The 22,221-nt window shown below is 39.2% G+C and overlaps 1 protein-coding gene across 3 annotated transcripts in view; it reads right to left on the bottom strand.

Moving 5' to 3' along the window:
- Window positions 1–22,221, bottom strand: part of EFNA5 (ephrin A5) — a 275,225-nt gene that overhangs the window by 30,156 nt on the left and 222,848 nt on the right. For all 3 annotated transcript variants that reach the window (XR_004681047.1, XM_035015014.1, XM_035015012.1), the window contains one exon: window positions 16,570–16,862. Coding sequence is in view for 2 of the 3 variants with exons in the window: in XM_035015014.1 (XP_034870905.1) it covers window positions 16,570–16,862 (293 nt within the window). In the remaining variant the exon portion in view is untranslated. The remainder of the gene's footprint in view (window positions 1–16,569; window positions 16,863–22,221) is intronic.

The raw sequence follows: 22,221 nt of genomic DNA on the forward strand, positions 1-22,221 counted from the left end.
GATGTTCCAATGAAAAAGAGTTTCCTAAGTCTAATAAGTTTGGTGAAGAAAAGAGATCATCTCTCTCTCTCTCTTTAGAGAGTTGCGATGCATGGCATTACATTTAAGGCCCCAAGAAGTCTTGCCTTCCCTTCCAAAGAAGAGGAAAAGAAGTAACTTTAACCCAGAATTTCACAAACTTAAACTTGATGTCAGAAATTCTAACATCTTTAATTTTTGTTCCTTGGGATCTCCAATCTAGCTCAACTCCTTCATTTTACATTTGAAGACAGACTCAGTTACCTGACTGATCCCATATCTGACTAGCGCTGGACAGGGCTGGAATGGGACTTAACTCATTCTACTGCCCATTTCTTATATTCTGCTGATGTCAGTGAAAGAAAGCTGTAAATCAGCACATAAGGATATTTCCCATTATTTGTCTGGAGTTTTTGCTTTTTCCATTAAAAGGAAAAAAAGCAATTGAATGTGAAGGAAATCCTAACTGAAAAAGATGAGTCACATTCTTTAATCTGTTGGAACATGGTAAAGTGTGCAAAAGTACTAGACAAAGATATATTTTTACTATACAACACACCAGAAATATAAATGTTAACTAGATGCTCTGCCCCTGTTGCACTTAAAGGATTTGCCACATAGATTTTCTACTTGTTTTGAACAATCCCACATATTCTCCACTACCGTTCAACAATGAAATATACCCTTGTTTTGGCCAGTGGTTGTTTTTGCTTATTCAGCATCCATGCCTAGCTTCTGGAGGCTAAAAACCAAACCACTACCACAAAAACTTGGAAGAACTCCTCTTTCCTTATTTCATGCAGTCTTGGTGGTGTTGTCAATCAAGGGGCTCTTTATTCTTTTCCAAGGATAGCTAGCTATGCCAATCAAATTCCTTCTCCCAGGAACTGGAATCCTGAGTACAGGGACACAAGGAAGGGAGAAATGTTAGAGCTGAGAAAGTCGAATGGCTGGGTCTTGACAAGGTAATTCTAATTATCCACTTATTTCTAGGTTCTGGACCCCCAGCACTGCCTCAGTTACTGTTCATCCTGTGGTCTTCAGTTAAATGCATCAATCTCTTTAGTAGGGAGAAAGTTCCTCTATTTTTGTTTAAGTTAGAGAGAACTGATGAATACTGTTTGCAAGTGGAGAACCTTAATGAATGTAGTACCCATCTATGGTGCACTTTGCAAATGGATGAGGCATTACCAAAGAGTCATACTTATTATAAGGGTCACACCATTGGTAATGAATTATCCCAGAAAGAGAGAGGACATAAAAATTATAAGTAATATTAAAGTAATGTGTGATAGGTAAAAATATAGCTGCTAAAATACCTGAATTAAATAGGCATTTTGCTTATTTTATCTATAAACAAAGTGTCAAAATTAAAATATATATATATATATATATATGGGTTTGATGATACCAATCTAGGGCTGTGTATTGATTAATCTGTTTCTGGAGGTGGAAAGAATGATACCATCTTGTGTCATTGTATAATTCTATCAAGGAAGTGACAAGCCTCGCTTTTCAGAGATGCCTTGAACTGAAGTGGAGTGTACAGTAAAATACAGATTTCCTCAAATGAATTGCCAAAACCATTAATCTTTATCTAAGGACCCATAATAACAGTTTGTTCTCAGTAGCAGGTGGAGGAGGGAGAGAAAATGTCTTCCAGAAAGCACTTTGGCAGTCAATCTGGTTGATAATAAAACTTGATGAAACATCTGTGATTAATATTAATTCTAATTCTCCCTTTAATGGATAATTGTGAAAAAGATAATTTATCCCATTTCATTTAGACTACAGCTGAGTTTTTCAATTTAGGAAAAGAACATTTTTCCATGTTTCTCAGGTATGAGACTCCATGGGGAAGGAAAACAGGTGCATAAAACCTGCCAATGGCAATGCGATTTTCCAGTTAGCCCTGGAAGATATTCTGTGGGAGTTGGGCTGACCACTGCAGTCTTGGATATGACCCATGGAATGGTTCTCTAAGTGACTGGTATTTCTGTATCTCCACCACTGTAGAACATTCTAAATAAACCACAGTGAACTGACAATATATTTTGATCATGTTTGATTCTGCAAAGAGAGAAAAATACCCTTGTGAGTAAATGACAGTAAGCTATTTCTGACCACCAATGTATTTCAAACTAGTTGATGATAGGAACTATTTTTGACATATGCAAATGTATAATTCAAAGTACCCATAAAAATTTGTCACGGAAGCTACCATTAATTTTGACAGAAACTAGGAAAGTAATTAATTGCCTTTCAAATATCAATATTAAGAATACCATTTATTAAACTAGCACTCTAACTCATTTATATCCCCTCTGCTTTTTTATACTTACTAATATTTAAAAAGGAAACTATTAAACAATGGTCTTATTTTCTAGGAATCAGGATATATTTTATGGTTAAAAACATGACTGCTGTCTAACCCAATATATAAGTAGTAAAACAGTGATTAAATACACATCACTGTTGACCTTTAATCATAACCGAATCATGGCTCCATTTAGATATACTCCTTTTTTCATCAGACTCTAACTAAACACTGGGGAGAAGAAAACAAACTGTCAAGCACGAAAGGTCACAGACAATAGGCAGCACCCACTTCTTCAATGTACCTTCCAAAACCCTGTGTCATGGAATTAGAATATTACAGGAACTTCTCGCTATTCTTTCCTTTTTCCCCAAGTACACATTTTCTGAACTGTTGGTCCAAAAGAAGTATTTCTTATTGCTTGATATTGTGCCTGTTTCCTATTTTTATGTGGCTTTCTGATTCTTATCCGCACTTTCACAGGTTGCCACTTTGCAAAAGGAATTCATTTTATAACAAAAATTTAAAAAATTGTATAAGAAATACAAAAACCCCAAAGGATCACCTGGTTCTTGTTCTCATCAGTGGGGTAAAATTGAATCTTATTTATGAATGAAGCAAATAAGACAGTTTGTGTAGTGAGGCAGAAGGAAGGATTTGTTATTATGACCATTGTGAATGAGCTGCCTCCCAGGATTTCCGTCTATCTTAGTCTTTATTCTTAGACTAGCTTGATCTCTTTTTAACCAGAGCTCCCTGGGTCATAAAAACCCTCACATGACCAAGACTGCCTTTTCTCAGCTGTTGTTCCATTCACTCAAAGCTTCCAGTATCTACTTCTTTGTGGTCTTTAATTTAGACCCCTTTACTCCCACTTTAAGCCAGTGTTCCCAAAGTGTGGTATGATTATCACCGTCAAGAGAAACTGCTGGAGAGCGTGTTAAAAATGAAGATCCCTACTGCAACCTCATAAAAGTTAATGAATCAGACTTTCTGGAAGTGGGTTCCAAGAAGCAACATTTTTACCCCCCTCTGTCACTAAAATTAGGATGGTGTCTTACGCCCTGAGACCTGAATTTCACCTTGCCCCTCAAGTCAGCATGTCACGTCTTTAATGTCTTCCCCCTGAAGCAATCCTCTCTCTTTTTTACGGATGGTGTCAATCTCATAATTTACTTTATTTCTTTTTGCTGTTATTTTCATGGATATATTTTGCTCACATTCAACTGCGAGCTCCTGGAGGACCAAGAATACATCGAGTACTTCCTATTGTCACTTTAAGGTGTCTGCTACTTTGACCTGACGGCTAAACACAGCTCAGTAAGTACTGATGGGTTGACTAATGAGAAAACAATATATAATACTGAGGTGTATCCTTCTATAGCCACTGTAGATTTTTCTGTAGCCACAAATTAATGATATATAAGTACCAACAACCCATGTAGAGTTTAATAAATGGTTTTATATAGCATTTTTGAATATAAATATTTCAAGAAATAGCTGCAATAAATCTTCTAAAATGGTAAACACATCCTATCAAAAGGTCAGAAATTCTGCTATTTGATTAAATTAATAATCCAGCAAATGTTATTGATGTAGCAATTCTACTTAATAAAAACATCACTAAAGCCTATGCAAAAAAAAAAAAAAAATTAACTCTGCTCCTATGACAAAGAGGCTGAATAGACACAGAAGGCAATATAGAAACAACAGAAATTGAAGTAAAGGGTATTCATTTCTCTGAGATTAGAATAATTTCTCCTTTTTTTTTTTTTTTTAAAGATTTATTTGAAAGAGAGAGAATGAGAGACAGAGAGCATGAGAGGGAGGAGGGTCAGAGGGAGAAGCAGGCTCCCTGCCGAGCAGGGAGCCCGATGCGGCACTCGATCCTGGGACTCCGGGATCATGACCTGAGCCGAAGGCAGTCGCTTAACCAACTGAGCCACCCAGGCGTCCCGAATAATTTCTCCTTAATACTGGTCCTTTTTATGCAGTAAGCTTCCGAACATAACTTGTCATATATGAAAAAGAGCTAGAAGCATGAACACTGGAGTCAGAACGTCTTTTCTCCACTCTGGGCTCCACCACCCATGAGCAGCGTGGTTTCAGACAAGCTATTTGACCTGTCTGTGCCTCAGTTTCCTCATTGGTTCGATGAGAACAGTAACAGTGCCTAACACAGAGCCGTGATAACGTATGGATGACACGGTGCCCGTAAACGTGCGGAATGGGTGAGTGCAGGCCCCTGGCCAGCTCCGATTCTATAACCAGCCGGCATCTAGCCCTGAAGTAAATTACTTCAACGTATTTCTAGGATAAGGCCCAAATGAGTTTCCCCTTCAAAAACATACTACACCCTATTGCCTTCTACGTAAGTGCTAAATTCCTCAGAACAGAATTAACAGCCCTCCCTAATCTGGCCCAATCTACCTACCCACTGTTATTTTTCAAAACCTTTCCATTCCAGTCAGACCTGTCTTTTCATTGATTCCCAGAGTCTGGCTGTTCTGATTTCCTTATCAGGAGAGGGGAGGCGGCCGAGTGAGGAAGTCCATGGGAATGCTGTGAAGCTGGTTCTCTGGGGGGCTGCTGGGGGGTCTCCCCAACTCTGGAATCGTGCTCCTGAGCCAGTGCCAACCCCCCTCACCCCCCTCCCAGGTAAACTCCCGCGGCTGCACGTGGCTGCGGCAGTTCCTCACCTTCGTTCTAGAGATGCTATAAATTCTCCAAGGGACCCTTCTCCTCGTGGAATCTCTACTCCTTTTCCTCGAATTTGCAAAAATGTGTTAAAAACCCCAAGTCTGTGAAAACGGTGGATTTTAAGTAACAACAACATTACAACTAGGAATAGTAATGGAAACACTCACTAATTTGCTGCCGTGCTGCTTACAAACAAGGTAAAACAATCCCGAACATTTCATATTAACGGGGCTGAGGTGTGGAGACAGCTGGTCACGAGGCTTGCCTCCACTGGGCTATTGATTCTGTTAATCAGATTTAAAGCTCTGGAAAATGATTCAGGGTACCAAAGAGACATACACTTTCAATAGTCCTGCTAATCATTAAATGTTTTCATCATAATTGAAATAGGGAGAGTGAATGACACATTTTACTCTGTTTTCATGTTCTGACCCCACAAGCCACTCAGTAGTGCTCTCCTGTGTGAAGCTCAGGGTAAACGGACATGGAACATCCCTCTACAGGTACACGAGCCATTTTTAGAACTGGGTTTGCCTTAAGTTCCAGGGTGTAGGTAGGACTTATACAAAGACTTGCCAAGAGTGCTTGAAATTGGTCTTATTTTAACTTCTTTCATTTATTTACTTTTTAAGATTTATTTATTTATTTGAGAGAGAGAGAGAGCACGCGTGCGTGCGAGCAGGGGGAGGGGCAGAGAGGGAGAATCTTCAAGCAAGCTCCCTGCTGAGCATGGAGCCTGACTCAGGGCTCTGTCCGTCTCAGGACCCATGAGATCATGACCTGAGCCAAAACCGGGAGTCAGAAGCCCAACCAACTGAGCCACCCAGGCTCCCCTCATTTTAACTTCTTTTAAAATATTTATCATGGGGGCACCTGGGTGGCTCAGTCAGTTGAGTGTCTGCCTTCGGCTCAGGTCATGATCCCAGAGTCCTGGGATCGAGTCCCACATCAGGCTCCCTGCTCAGCAGGGAGTCTGCTTCTCCCTCTCCTCCTTGCTCGTGCTCTCTCTCTCAAATAAATAAATAATCTTTAAAAAATAAATAAAATAAAATATTTATTATGAATTAAGTGAATAAAGAGCTTAGACTTGGAGTCAAAGTATGAGGGTCCGAATCCTGACTCCACTACTAAGGACATAATCTCAAGCAAGTTACTGAACCTCCCTCAGCCTGTTTTCCCATCTATACAATGGGGATGATAATAGTACCTACCTTACAGATGAGGAATCAACCAGTGAAAAGTATAGTGCTTGGCACATAGTAAAATTGCAATAAATGCTAAATCACTGTAATTAGGGTTATCAGAACTCATACCTATCAGTCAAGGTATGAGTAAGCCTTTAGCAAAAGGCTGCTTTTACAATAATAACTGCTCTGAATGAAATTTCATTTAAATCATTGAAGTATTCATTATATGGTCTCAAAACTGACTGAACGTCCTGATGTATAAGCAAGACCTTTAAGCCATCTCTTAAAAGTAAAAAAAAAAACCCAAAAAACAAAAAACTGCCTATTCATATTTTTGGTTTTTATTTTACTCTTCTTGTTTAAATTTGTTTCTTAAGAATTAGGTCTAAAATAAAGCAACATTTCAGGTTGAGGACCCACTGAAACTGTTAAAGCAAAACATACAGGAAATTGCATGGATTCAGATTTAGCCAGAGCCTGTGATTATGTAGTTAAGGAAAAAATTAACCTGAACAAATTTTTGTAAAAAAAAAAAATTAGAAAAAGCAAATTCACATTAGAAACCAGATAGTAGAGCTAATAAAAACTGGTCAAGTTTAAATTAAAAACAAAATATGTTCTCTATTAATGACTCAGACATTATTTGGTTTTAAGGATTTGGGGTGTAAAAAAGGGAGTGCTAACTATAAACTAAAACTCAGCTAACATTAATGTAGATCAAACTAGCTGGAAATACTGTACATCTCTGAAAAGAGTAAAACAAAAAGACATTATCATTTCAATTTCTAACAATAATAGACTGGCTGGCTATTCTCCAATTTGTGATATTTCACTTCTGGGGCTCAGAATGAATTAATATTTTTTAAAGCTTTAAATTTTAAAACCAAACCTGGATATAGCACATATATTAAAGTTCTGTTCCTAATGTGAATTTTCTACAAACTGCCTAAAAATGGTCAATGGTAAAGGAAGCCTGTTGCCGAAGTCCACACATTTCCCCTATTAAACAGAGGTAAGCCATAACCCCAAGAAACCGTATTTCAAGCCCACAGGTTACTCATGAACTAAAATAATGAATGATAATGCCTCGTTCCCTGCATTAATATTAAAGAAAAGAGAAAAGAGAAAACTTTATAGCTACTATCAGCTCTCTGAACCATAAATCTCAAGTTTTGAGAATTGCTTCCCAAAAGGGTAGGGAGTGGGGATGAGCTGTGAGAGCACTTTGGAGCCTAGAGATATTTTTTAGCAAGCCAGCAAAGCACTGACACAAATTTCTACATATCTCTGGCTGTGAAAAGTCTCATTTGTGGTGATTTATATTTGCTCATAAAGAACTCTGTAGATAATATAAGCCTGCTGTGATGCTGTATGACAACTTTCAAACCAAGAGTTACACGACCATTCTGTTAAAATAGAGCAAGAATAGATGAGTGGGAAAATCTGTAGAAATAGTATGTCTTCTGATGAAAGCCCAGAATCTGGCTCCTCCAGCATGCACAATGTTGAGAGACTCACCTTTCCCTCTGTGTGTGTGTCTCCTGGATAACATTGCGATCGTCCATACAAGAAAGTTTTTTTTTTTTTTTGCAAAGATTGACTAAGTGCGTTTGGTGTGTGCACGCTTGTGTAATTTACAACAAACAACACTTAGCATCACACTGGAGTTCAGTTGCCTTAATAAATTACTAAGGGAAACATGGAGAATAGCATGCTGACAACCCGAAGTCAATGAAGTATAAACACTGTTATTCCAAGTGTCACTGGCATGTTATTTCCATTTCTCCTGGCATCTGCTCTACGTAACACTGCACATACACGCAATGCAGCAGCTCATTAAACTGTTTTCAGTTAACTCTGCAACCAAATTAGTACATTACATGTTTATAAGGCTGAGAATTACTGCTTCCCTGTGAAATTACACAATCAGGTGCGTTATTTCTCTGGGAGATGTGGCCACTTTTGACATTTAGGGATTAAAAAAACCCCCCAAAACAAAAAACGCAGTCCTTTCATTTGTTCCACTTCGGCATTTAGTCTCAGTGTGGTAAAAGGAAGCAAAAGGTGGCATAATTCCTTCCTCCCCCTTAGGAGGTCAGAACTCTACGTGTTCCCTCAGTCTCATAATAGCATTTTAAATTCTTAAAAGGAGCCCAAATAAAAATTATTGTTTTTGAACTTCTTATCTGAGTGTCACAGCCTTTGAAAACTTCAAACAATGCAAAGAGTACTTATGAGTCTTTAGTTTCTTATGGCTTATACCATGAATTTCCATCAAGCCCCAATTATTCAACAGCTTTTAAGCTCCCTTTGCGAACTTTAAGGCGGCTCCCAAAGTCAAAACCTATTAAGCAGGGATGTTTGTTCCAGTTTCCTTTTTCACAGACCTGGCATTCATTTTTCTGATTCTTTTTAACAGGACCTCATCCTTTAGACAAGTCATTTACCAGGGCATGCATTTCTTTTTTAAAAATTCTCCCCACCTGACCAAATAATACTGCCAACTTTTAAAAAATAATAAATTGTTTTAAAATATCCTGTGTTCCTATCAATGCCTCCTCCACCTTTGGTTCTACTCAGACTATCTGAAACACGGGTCAAGCATCCACACTCCAAGCATGCCTGAGCTGATGCCAAGCATTCTTCACCAGAAGGTTAACAGGGCGCCTGGCAATAAACAACCGTTTTCGTAAGAGAAACTTACAATTAACATAGAAAAATATCCTGAAGTCTCAAAATATCCTCTTTTATGTTCTTTATTTAACCTTCATTTAAGAGCCCTCGAAATTCATTCATGCCTTCCTAAAATACGGCTAGGGACAACGTGAAACAGACACAATTTTCTAAACTCATTCTTTAAATGAAAAGGTGCATTCTTGCAGGTTCGCTAAAGACTACTGAGGTACACAAAGGAAAGAGAACAACTTTTCAGACAGAAATCTGATGTAATCTAGACAAACTTCCAGTGTTCAAGTGGAGAAAAACTGTTTCATTGGATGTTCAAAATAAAGCAAAACTTAAAAAAAAAAAAAAAAACTAAATAGGTTTGAATGACTACAATATACTCTGTACCTGAGCAATTACTCTTTGATGTTTGTGCCATATGCATTCTTTTGCACTTTAGCAAAGATTAAAATGTGTCAGTTTCTTCACACTGCCCTTCAACTCCTTTCTCTAGTAATATAAATATGCCTTGATGAATACTATGTTCTGAGTCTACATATTTAAGAAATTATAGGAGATGAACTAGTATTCGAGCACAGTCCTTCTGGAAATTCCAGTTCTAAACCCCTTGAATCTCAGCTGAAGTATATGCTAGGGCATTTAATGTAGACTAAGACGCCAGCAATCAAAAACATTTTTCAATAATAAAAGCAAAATGTGTGTGTGTGCTCCACATACTGGAGCAAATACTGAGTTGTTCATTTTACGAAAGAACATGGTACTTATAGATCACCTCCCCTACAAGAGTAAAAGATTAAGACGGAAAAGATTACCTCCTGCTTTGATAAATGTGCTGTTTTGACCCTCTTCTATTTCAATAAGAACAATTCAGAAAAAAGGTGGATTGGTGTGAACTGACAGGACCAAAATAATTCTTAATGTACATTACTAAGGCAAGCTGCTGAAAAACTGGACATCCAAAGAGGAATGAAGACTTCCTTAGGCAGATGTAATCCTAGCATAACATTCCTTCAGAATATAGGGCACATACTTAAAATGTGAATCTTCACTAGGCATTTATGAAATTTTTTCTAAAGTATCAATGAGGGCTATTCAAGGTGCCGTAACTTTTCAAAGGACACGCAAAAGTTTTTGTTGTTGTTATTAAGATTTTATTTACTTATTTGAGAGAGAGCACGAGAGAGAGAAAGAGAGAGAGAGAGAATGAGCAGGCAGAGCCGGAGGGACTCAGGGCTTGATCCCAGAACCCTGAGATCATGACCTGAGCCAAAGACAGACTGACTCTTAACCGACTGAGCCACCCAGGCACCCCTCAAAGGACACCCAAGTTTTTGGACGTGAATTGCTGAAGTCATCTTTTTGGCGGTCCAACTGGTCCTTTAGAAATATTTATTGGAGGCTTGGGAATAAGAAAGATTGTGATAATAAACTATTATTATACACCCATTTTATAGATGAAGAAAGTGAGGCTCAGTGAGGTTCAGTTTCCCACAGTCACATGGCTATTAAGAGTAGAGGGAGATTCGAGGGCGAGGCTGCATTCACCAGAGTCTGTGCCTTTTTTCTTTTAAAACCATATTCCACTCTCCCTTTTGATGTAGTGTATCCTCATTATATGATCAAAAAACATTAATAAGAAACCAGGGAATTGCAGTGGTGGGTACAGTAAAACCCAGGGCTTCCAATTTATCTGCTTTTCTTAAACATCAGCATATAAGGAAAAAAATTTAATTGCTTTTTTGCCCTTGGTTTACTATTACGGCATTTATTTATTCAACAAATATTTATTGAACACCTATTCTAGATGCTATTTTCTATTATTCTGACATGAAAATATACCGTTCTAAATTAATATTATGGTTAAGCAGATTCTCCACATTATTATGGAGAGCTTGCCTGATTTTAGAAACACTTCTGTGAGAAACTATACTCTCAATTCCAAACAACCCACCTGCAAATAAGCTTTTGGAACATAATCAGTTGGCAAGTGAGGGACTTTATGTTTGTATTCTCTGGGTTTACTGAATATTCTTATATCTCTTAAAAGGATAGTCAATAACTGTATTGTATAATCAATGATTTTTGAAGCAGATCTTGATCATTTCAGCAAGATATCTCTTTAGAAGTTAGGTTACTTATTTTGTCAGTTTTAAAAACTGTGTAGTGCATATGAAAAATGCCTCATAGCTTAAGACTGTAAACTTTTAATTAAAGCACAGAAAGCAGAGAATTAGCAGTTAACCACACACATTTGAGTAGTTATATACTATGGATTTAAGAATAATGTCCATAGTAACATAGACTGTCTTCATGATTTTAATTTTGAAAAATATGTATTTCAAAAAGACTGGAGCAGAAGTCTTCAGCTCCGATTGTCTTTTCATTGATGTTTCAGGATTCTAACTTCAAAGAAATGGACATTTTTTTCGGCTCTATATTTCTATAACCATATCAACAGGAAGGATTAATACTAAAACAACATGTGTACACAACTTTACTTGCCAGTGAGCTTAGGAAGAGTGTGTTCCCTAATAATCTCTCAGGAACTCCTGGATTCCTTCTGGATGCTCTGACTATAAACTATAAACTTTTACTCTGACTACCTTCTTTTGAAGAAACTTAGATGTTTCTAAGATTTCTCTACCTTTTTGGCATCATTTTCAGAAAATGACATTTGTCTTCTTGACTGTAGGTCTCTCATTCCTAAATCAAGTGTGCAATCATGATTCAGTCTAGAGGCTGAATATTCACCGGATTTAAGAATTTCTGTGACCCAAATTCTGGGTCAGAAAGGTTATCGTATTAAAAGGGTCACCCATCTGGGAAATACAGTTGAAATATCTCTTGGAGATGGAGGAGTATTCTTTGGAGAGCTGAAATTGCATACATGTGTTTAAAATCTATCTTGCTACTATCTGAGTTGGGGTTTCCGGCAGAGTTTATAAAGTAATATCCTCTAAACAGTAGTGCTCGTTGTTTTTAACCTTCTGGTAAAAAAAAAAAAAAAAATACAAAATAAGGTATGTTTTTCCTTTTTAAGCACAGGAGCCATAGGACTTTATCTCTTCAATTCCTGTTAGTTGTTTACTCACTTAATTTCCTCTCAGATCTGCCACTTCTTGATCTGTGTGAACTTTTCTCTAGTTACCTAACTGTGCCTCTGTTTCTTCCCCTACACAGTGGGACATCAGGACAGAACCTCCTCTGCACGCTGCTTTGAGAATTGTAGGGGTTTAGAGCAGTGCTTGGAATCAAGTGCTATGGAAACACCAGGGACCTTCACTTATTGAACATCTACTATGTGCCAAACAATGTAGTATAGGACATAGAGCAGGTGGGGCATAAGCAAACAAGTGTAAATACGCTTGAGAGATAATAAAGCAGGGTAAGAATGTAGAGGATTACAGAGATGTTATCTTTATATAGGGAGATCAGAATGCCTCTCCGATAAAGACGTTTCTTTAGAGCCGACATAAAGAAAGTGAGAGCAAGGGAAGTAGATGCCTGGAGCAAGGAGAGCCCCAGGCAGAGAGAAGATAAAGCACCAAGACCCTCCTGTGGAGTTTGGGGGTGGGCACTAGCCAGGAAGGAGGAACAGGAAGGAGGGCTGGTGGGGGTGGGGGTGGGCTGGAGTGGAGACAATAAGGCAGAGTGAGAGGACAAGAAGTACAAGAGGCAAGGGTGGGGAACGCAAGGGTCCCGCCACGGAGGACCTTGTTGGCCAGGTTAGAGACTCAGGATTTTGTCTTCCTCAGACAGGAAGCCACTGGAGGGCTCTGACAGGGCAGTGACACGAGTGGGGGAAATAGGAGCCTGCTGCACTAGTCAAGACCACGGATGACGGCGACTTGGATAGGTTGGCTGGGGGAGACCAAGTTTAATAATGTTAAGATGCCTCTCCACTCTGCATTCGCCCTCAACATATCCCTTTAACTGGCATTTACTGACCACCTTCTAAGGCGTTGGGCTGAGACACTTTATGGATGTTATTTCTTACCCTGGTGTGCAGACCTTTAGATAAAATATAGTAAGATTCGGATATTAAGGCTCCAAGAAATGTTAAAAACCATCTACTGCAACTACGTCATTTTACAGCTGTGGAATTAGAAATCCAGAGAGATGAAATGATTTACCCAAGATCATACAGTTAGTGAGGCCAAGAGAAGGGCCCAGACCACAGTTTTCCTTCTTTTACAAAAGAGGATTTTCAAAATTAGTGTTTTACTGACTTATAAAAATAACTGAAAGTGCCTTATTTATTTCCCTTCGCCTCTTCTGATTTAAAAATAACAGCAGCAAAACTTCTTTCAAACTTGTTCTCATTAGGTTAATATTTATGAGAATCATTTCTAAAATGAGTACTTCTGAAGCTTCTAAAATAACTCTTTGCCTTAGGAAGTCTATATAAATGACTATTGCCATAATCTATTGACTGGCAGTTCTGCAAATCTATCACTGATAGAAATACCACTGACTTTCTGTAATTACTTTAGTATGCCAATCTCTTACCAAAATAACTTCTGTCGATTAAAAACAGTATTTGTCATATTCAAGAATGGGCTCAGTCTACCTTAGCAGTATCAGCGATTATAACAACTTAATATATTGCCCGTTCCCAAGGAAAGGAGGACATTGCACAGAGCCCGTCTTGGGGACAAATAAAGGATCTAGAACAGTGAAGGACATTTTATTTTGAAAGTAAACGGGAAATTTCACATATTTCCAACTACTCTGTTTTCTTAATTTTGTATAACTCAAACATATTAAGAAGGAAATAAATGTTACTGAGGATAAAGCAGAACTTGATAAGAACGTTCTAAATTGTGTCCTCCCCCGAGTAAGTGATGAGTGGATTTTCTGATAATGAAATCCTCCTCTCTTTCCCCAAGGCCAAGTGTGTATTTGAATTTGGGTTCTCACCACTATACTCAACCCTTCCTCTAGCACCCTAAAGCAGGTCCGCCAAAGGGCTACAGCTTTCTTTTTTCTCTTGGAAGACTTGTTAGAGATTTTAAGCCCTCGAGGATCTGAAATGATCTAAGAACATTTTATAAAATCGACCGGTGGGCGACTAGTCAGGCTTGTTCCCTAGATCGGCAACAGAGCTTCTTGTAAGGTAGTAAGTGTGAAAAGAGCCATTTCCCAATCATCTTGTTCATTCCATGCATATTAGGAGAGAGGAAAATTCAACTGAGGGCCCATTCTCCCCTAAGAATCCTTTAGTTTAATTATGACCACAGTATATTAAACGTCTGTAGGACATCCACGTTAGCTCTGCCACTCTTGCTCTCAGCAGTGAAAGGAAAAGAGAAAACCCTTTCCCTACTAAAGACAGGGAAGGATGCTCTTGTGGTTCTAAAACATGGTTGAAAATTCAATTTAACTGACTACGAGGCCACTGTGCTTCTTATAAATGAACATCTCTTTGCCGCTAATTTTGTGCTATTTTACCTTTCATTAAAAAAAGTAATTCAGGTTAAACTCAGCTGAACAGCAAAAAGCTCTTGATATTTTGAAGCATTTTGGAACAATTACTTTGACAGGAGCCCTTGACAGTTAAATGACTCTGTTAAATGAATGTTATAGAAGACACATAATGATTTTTAGTGAAATATTGAATTTAACCACAAATGAGGAAAAAACCAGTCATAAGCACTATGGGTATATTTGAATAATAACATCTTGCTTGTGAACCTCAATGGATTCTATAATTTCTAAAAATCATGCAATCAACTAGTTAGCTGGTATGTTTCCTATCTCAGTGCTCTCAATTCAGTTTTGGTTTTTGCTTTTGTTGTGTTTTAATCTGAGAAATCAATATGTAAATTGTGAAATTGGCAATGATTTCCTCTTACATCAGTAGGATATTTTAGAATTAGGCAATTAATGAACGCCGTCCCGCCACTAACGTCTCCCTCTTTCCTTTTTCCCATTTGCTGAATGAGATTCTTTCACAGAGTAAAAAATCAGGAAAAGGCAGAAGCCTGCTGCCTGAGAACATGTGAAGTCAATGTAGGTCAGTGTTTCCTCCATCCGTGGGACTCAATATTCCTTTTCTTATTTTATGGATTGAATGTGAGATAGTATCGAGACTCTTACGTGTTTTCTCATGACTAATGACTAAAATATGCACTGAGATAATAAAACTGGTACTGTTCAATTTCCTTTTTAAATTCAATCTCAGTGTAAGTGGGAGTGCCCGTGTGATAGTGAAATCTGGCTTAATATAAAATTCTGTTTTCTGGAGAAGAGGAGCTAGATATCCTCGTAGACTTAAAAAAAAAAAAAGTGGGTTAGGAGTCTGTGGGGACATTCAGGGTGAAGAAACGAATCAGAAAAACAGGAATGTTCTTTATCTTGCTTGTCTGGCAAGGAGGGCTGAAAAGTCAATGCTAAGCATACTGGGTGGTATTGCTTGGATCTCTCCCCACTGTGTGCAGCCACACTTCCTGATTCTTTCAAGGAGTTGAGGTACGTGTACCCTTGTACCCACTGCTCCCTGCATTTACCGTCCTTCAGCAACCGCCTATTTGTTTGCCTCTCCTCCCCACCAGATGGTCACTCCCTGAGGACAGGAATGTCTTTTGATCTCGCGCCCCCCCCCCAACATTTCTGAGCCATGAAAAGTTCAAAAAATGTACTTCTGAGCAAAAGATGTTTAGCTCCTTCAGCTGACAGTGAAAATACTTGGAAAAGGCCAGATAGTTTAAATATTTGATAAGAGCGAAGGAAAAGTCCAGATATACAGCAAGCTGCCTAGATTAAATGTTACCTGTAACCATCCTAACTCAAAGAGTGGTCCATAGAGCAGTAGCATCAGCCGTCACATGGGAGCTTTAGAAGCATGGAACCTCAGGCCCCGCAGCAGACCACCTGAATCAGATCTGCATTATAACGAGATCCCCCAGTGACGCCCGGACAGTAAAGTCTGAGAAGCATTTACCTAGATTATATGACTAGTAGGACGCCCAAAGCAGTGGTGTACGTCACGGACGGAAAACAAGGCCACGGCAATATGATTAATGCACAGGTCAGCTGAGAAAGTTTTAGAGCTCTCTCAGGACAGAGTCACAGGTGGGAAACTCACCGATACCAGTTCCTTTGGAACCCTTTCTAGATACTTCTTCATGCTCTTGCCTGTTTAAAGACACAGCTGCTCTTAATAATTGTCTCTTCTCCTTGATGCAAAGAGAGTATTTACCGTCAGCATGCTGACATTTGCAGTTTTGGCTTTCTCCCCTGCAAGTGTGGATGACTGAAAGGATATTGCTGACACCTGAATAAGAAATCCAGTGACTCCAAGCTATGTAAATTTAATTATTTCCTTTAATTTTTTTTTTTTTTTTTATTTCTCAGGAATCTCTTTTTCTTTTCCTCAGCTTTGGAGAGGTCCTAGCAATTTTCATTTGAAAGAAATACAAGTCAGCAGTGGTTCACTGAACAGGCTGACACGCAATTTCACAGGGGGAGAGGAGCTGTGTCTTTAATCTAATTTGTGCTCTCAATTCCCAGCTAATGTGTCTAGGGATCTTGATGTATGCGTTTACAAGGAGACATCTGTAATGCAGAGTCCAGCTCTCTGCAATTCTCTGAAACACGGGTAAAAAATTAGTCTGGGCGCTTGCAGCTGCCCCACAGCACAATAACTCTCTGTATACTCACAGATGTAGAAATATTCCCGGCCGGGCCTGAATTCGAATCCCAGAGAAAAGGGTGTGAAGAGCTGGAACTTCTCCGAGAACTTGAGCGGTCCATTTGGAGAGTGGGGCCGGTTACATTCCCATCTCTTGAACCCTTTGGAAGTATGGTCGCAGGCACTGTACCCATCAAAGTTCACCATGTATAGGACATAACGCTCAGTCTTGTCTTCTGGGACCGAGTCCTCATAGTGAGGGCAGAAAACATCCAGGTAGTCGTTGATACAGACGTCAATGTGGTAGTCCCCTCTCTGGAATCTGTGGGAAGAAGAAGAAAAAGATGAGATTATTCATACAGAAAAGACCTCCTGCTCGGAGTCATCAGTGGTGGAATATTTTAATAACGCTGGTGCTAACAGATTTATTATGATGAGTTTTAATTGCATCCCATTAGGATGTAGGATATGGGACTGTTCCAAATCTCAGCAACAAGAATTTTACAGAAGAATTCATTTACATTGTTTTCAAAACACCCTAAATATGGAACTCCTCGCATTCATTTTCAGTCGGGAAGAGACCGACTCGCTGTGTTCCTTTCATTCTTAAAATCACATATATTGAAGCAAAGTTTTGATATTTCGAAACAGCGTTTCATTTGATGAGTGTTTCTGAATAAATAAGTCATTTAAAGAACAAATCAATGACTGAATTGTTTTTGCTATAATTGAGACCATTCTCAATTTCCTATGCAAATATAGAGAAGCAGAGTCATAAAATTGAGAGAATTAGGATCGTAAAATTTAAAGGTTGGAAAGAAAATTCCTAGAACACTTCCACATTAGAGAAAAATAAAAACCTAAGGCACAATGATAGAGCAGTGAGTGACTGAGCTAGATCTGGAGCGGTGAATTTGGGTCCTAGTCAGCCATTTCCCTTAGTGAATCCGCTTATGTCACAAATGCATTTCAGCTGATCTCTTTTGAGGCCCCATCCTTTTCTATATTAAGAAAATTAAAACCAGCTAAATCAAATGAGCTCCTCCCCCCATTTCTTTGTGTTCTAGGGCCGGACTAAAGAGTAGTGAAAGTAACAAGCCAGACAAACACAGCAAAACCCAGGCCCCGCTTCCATCCCGAAAGAGGTAAAATACACAATGCACACACACACCACTGTATGCATCACACCGTCTGCTTCAGTTCCTAACCTTACAAAAGTTTTGCTTATTTGTGTTAACTAATAACGCCTTTCCCCATCAGATGAGCAGACTTCTCAGGAACTAATGATGTGTGAAACAGGAACTGTTATGTATACAACTTTCTAAAACCAGGACAGAAAAGCCTACAAAACCCTCTGTTTTCAGCTAACGAGGAAAGTCTCTGAGCCCTTAGAAGGTTCATCATAAAATGGTGTTACTGCCAGAACACAAATGCCCATCAAGTCATCTAGTCTTGGGAACACTCTCCAGCGGCAGTGAGCTGGTCTATTCCATTTTGGGGCATCTCTAAATTTTAGCAAGTTTCTTCTTATATTGAGCACAAATCTGCTGCTGTGCAATTTCTCTCCAGTGATCCTGCTCCGGCTGCCTGACACCACAAAGAACAAATCTAACTCCTCTTCCACCAGGCAGTCCATAAAACATTTGGAGTTGTCAACTACATCTCGGTATCCTCCTTACTCCATACTTGAAAATCCTGATTTGTTTGGTTATTTCTGCTCCCAGGCTCCTCACATTCTAGATTCTTAACTCTCCTCGTGTCCTCTAGTTTCCCAGTGTTCTCCTTACAATGCAGCATCCAAACACAATGCACACTTTGGACAGGTTGTTGTGACCAGTGCTCAGCCCAGGAGATCTACTACCACCTTCACTCTGGATACTAAATAGTCATTGATGAAGCTGAGATTCCTTTCTGAAACAGGACATGATACAAGTGGAAACTGCTCATTTTAGTGAGCAGACCTCGATTTAAGGAATAGATTGCTATTGGTTGAGCACGAGAGTCATAAACCATCTGAGCCTCAGTTTCCTCAAATATGAGTTGGAATGACAATGAGAATCTGCTTTGCTAACCTCACATGACTTCTTCAAGTCAGAGATGATAAAATGTATGAAAAGCACCATGTGAGGGGTGCCTGGGTGGCTCAGTAGGTTAAGCATCTGCCTTAGGCTCAGGTCATGATCCCAGGGTCCTGGGATCGAGCCCCACGTCGGGCTCCCTGCTCAGCAGGGAGTCTGCTTCTCCCTCTGCCTGCCACTCACCCCTGCTTGTTCTCTCTCCCCCCACCCCATCAAATAAATAAATAAAATCCTTAAAAAAAAAAAAAGAAAAGCACCATGTGAGTTCACAGCATTATTATTATGAGGATATATTAAAGCATATTAAAATTGGTAACTAACAAAATATTAACTTTTCAACAACAGCAGTAAATGTAAACAACAATAAAAATAATCAGTTTCCCTTTTTAAAAATCCCTAAAGATGGGAAATCATATAAAAATCCTAAATTCTGTCCTCAACTATCAAATGATCCACAGAAACTTCATTTGATCAATGCTTTTGAAAAGCAGCATGCTTATTTATACAAGGAGAACAAGGAAAGATGACCAGATCACTTTTCAGAGGATCTCAAAATGCATGAACATTTTTTTAAAGATTTTATTTATTTGAGGCGGGGGGGGAGAGAGAGAGAGAGCACAAGCAGGGGGAGTGGGAGAGGGAGAAGCAAGCTCCCTGTGGAGTAGGGAGCCCAACATGGGGCTTGATCCTAGGACCCTGGGATCATGACCTGAGCCGAAGGCAGACGCTTAACCGACTGAGCCACCCAGGTGCCCCAAAATGCATGAACATTTATTTATTTATTTATTTATTTTTAAAGATTTTATTTATTTATTTGACAGAGAGAGACACAGCGAGAGAGGGAACACAAGCAGGGGGAGTGGGAGAGGGAGAAGCAGGCTCCCCGCAGAGCAGGGAGCCCGATGTGGGACTCGATCCCAGGACCCTGGGATCATGACCTGAGCCGAAGGCAGTCGCTCAACTGACTGAGCCACCAGGCGCCCATGCATGAACATTTAAAGAAAAACCCTTGGAAGTATTTATTTCTTTATATTTACAATGATCACGGAACTAGGTTTACTTTTTCTTCATTACCAGCAGATGATGATTTGTCAAGATGCAAGGAAAGCTGTGTTGCTTTTAAAAGATTTCTGAACATCAAGGTAACATCACTGCCAAAGTACAAAGAAAAGACACTGCAACATTCAGATAAAAGGGTGCTGGGATATGAATCATCACCACTCAGAGTAGCTTGACAGTTCTGGATCGGAGCCAGATGAGAACTGCAGCAGAAGGCAATGCCCAGATGCACTTTATATTATTATATTATTATTATAGATTTTAAAGACCTTCAAGGGGGAAGTTTTTCCTTTCCCTAAGTGTCACTCATTTTAGCTTCTATTAGCACTTGACACTGCCTAAAAGTGAAAAAAAAAAAAAAAACAAATTAAAACTGCCACTGTCCCGACCCATTCTGTTTTTTGATGCTTCGAATTTAGCTTCCCTTTCCCAACTTTTATCCCTATTAATACTGCTTAAGTTGTAATAAAACAAGCCATGAGCTTGAAGACACATTTTACATTGGGTTGACCTTATCCCTTTCTGATGACATTTTGCTTTGTGTGGGGTGTTAAATGAATCACCATGGAGCCTAATGTGAACATGTGATCACCCCAGTGATTTCTACCCTTCTATCCATATGACAAAGATGACGATTCACCACACAATCAACTTAACCCGTTTCAGATCTTTCATTTGCACAAGTTAGTTTACTAAATCAATTTTCAAAGAATGGACAATAGGACAATGTGAACATAAAAACAATGATAAACTAGAACTCATAAAAGGCATTCCTGGGACATACTCAAGTACAATCCAAAGAAGATTTTAGGGTCAGATATTCTAAATACTACCCCGGATCATGCTCTTTGGCTACGAAGTAGTACTGAACCATTCTTTTCTGGCCCTACTGTGAAGAGGCACACATGTACGGCTAATATAACTGAGTGTTTATTATGTTACATTCAGTACCTCGATTTAATCTCCATCACAGATCCTATGGAACAGACACTATTAGTACAGCCCTTTAAAAATGAGGGTTTTGAGACTAAGAAATCAAGCAATGTGCCCAACGTCACCCAGCTAGTAAAATGTGGAGGCAGAAGTCAAGCCCAAGCATTCAGACCTCAGAACTAAAGTTCTTCACTATTCTACTTCCTGAGAGATAAAATCCCTAAAGTTCATAACTCTATTCTTTATTCCCACAGAGGGACAATTCTAGTTCTTGATGGGGTTCCAGTTCTCTGCTTCATTCACTGATGCAACAAACACCTGCTGCATTCAGGATCTGCCATGATATGGCTTTACCTATGTTGTCATATGAAATCCTCATTAGGTCGTTATAGTTAGTTTTATTTTCCCAACGAGGAAATGGCATTCAGAGAGGTTATCATCCTCTTAGTTCATTTTTTTCCCATAGGAAATGAGCAGCAGAGTTAGGATTTCGACCTGAGTCTTATCTGGTCCTGAAGCCAATTCTCTTTGCTCCTAAATGCCATGGTTCCAAAGTTTTTACAAGTTGTTGGAATTCTCCTCACCTGAAGGAGCCCTTTTAAGGGTTTTTGTGCCATTCGGTTACCTTATGTTTATACTGACCTTCTAGGAAAGGCGGGTGGCAAGGTGTCTGGGCCCTGCTCCCTCCCCACAACACTGGTCCCAAACTCCTAAACTGAAGGGTATGTTGACATCCAGAATGCGTCTCACATAGCTCCTGACTCAGGCACAGCAGTCTGGTTTTTCACAGAATGAAGTGCTGTTAGGCTCAGAAGCTGCAGCGATAAAGGATCTCCCCCAACCCCCCCCTTCAGGAAATGGCTTTCATGAGCTTTCGTTCCTATTAAAAGAGCAAATTCAAATCTAGGAAGAATGATTCCATATGCCAGTATTTACAAATGTCATGGGTGGCACGGCTGCTGCTTTAAACACATTTGCAAATTTCTTGGAAATTTTCTTGTAAAGGTCTCCCCCTTACTCCTTATCTTTAATTCCATCCATTGTATCTGTGGTGCTCTACCTCTCTGAAATCATTGCGTATTATGAATTTCTGGCTGCACACCAACAAGCCAGCAATAATTACAATACAATCTCTACTAAATTATCACAGTGGTTTACAGTGTAAAAGCATGCACAGTTACCACACTTAGAAAAGTGATTGTGTTTGAGTAATATGATTACTGCCCTGTGTTCTCATTATACAAAAGTCTCAAAAGCCAGGAAACATCTTGTATGCCTAGAAAGATGGCCCTTGCTCTCCACTGACCTGCGCGGCTGCTAGGGTCCGGGCTCCATATAACATCTAATAGTATATATAACTCTGTGAAGGCATGAATACATTGTATACGTTTACCAAAATTTGACAGTAGACTGGTTGAGAATCAATGTCATTCATACATATTACGAAAGGGTCATGTTAGTTAAGAGGAAGAAAACTCAGTATGGCAACTAGTTCTTTGTTACCAATGCGATTATCAAGCATGAATTATGCACTTTATGATAGTTCTTAATGCCCCAGAAGCTGCGTGGGAGGGTGGATAAAAAGCACATTTGAAGGCTGTTGATATAGCA

The sequence above is a fragment of the Mirounga leonina genome, unplaced genomic scaffold (assembly GCF_011800145.1).
Source record: "Mirounga leonina isolate KUSES-001 unplaced genomic scaffold, KU_Mleo_1.0 Mir_168, whole genome shotgun sequence".
Taxonomy (NCBI): Eukaryota; Metazoa; Chordata; class Mammalia; order Carnivora; family Phocidae; genus Mirounga; species Mirounga leonina.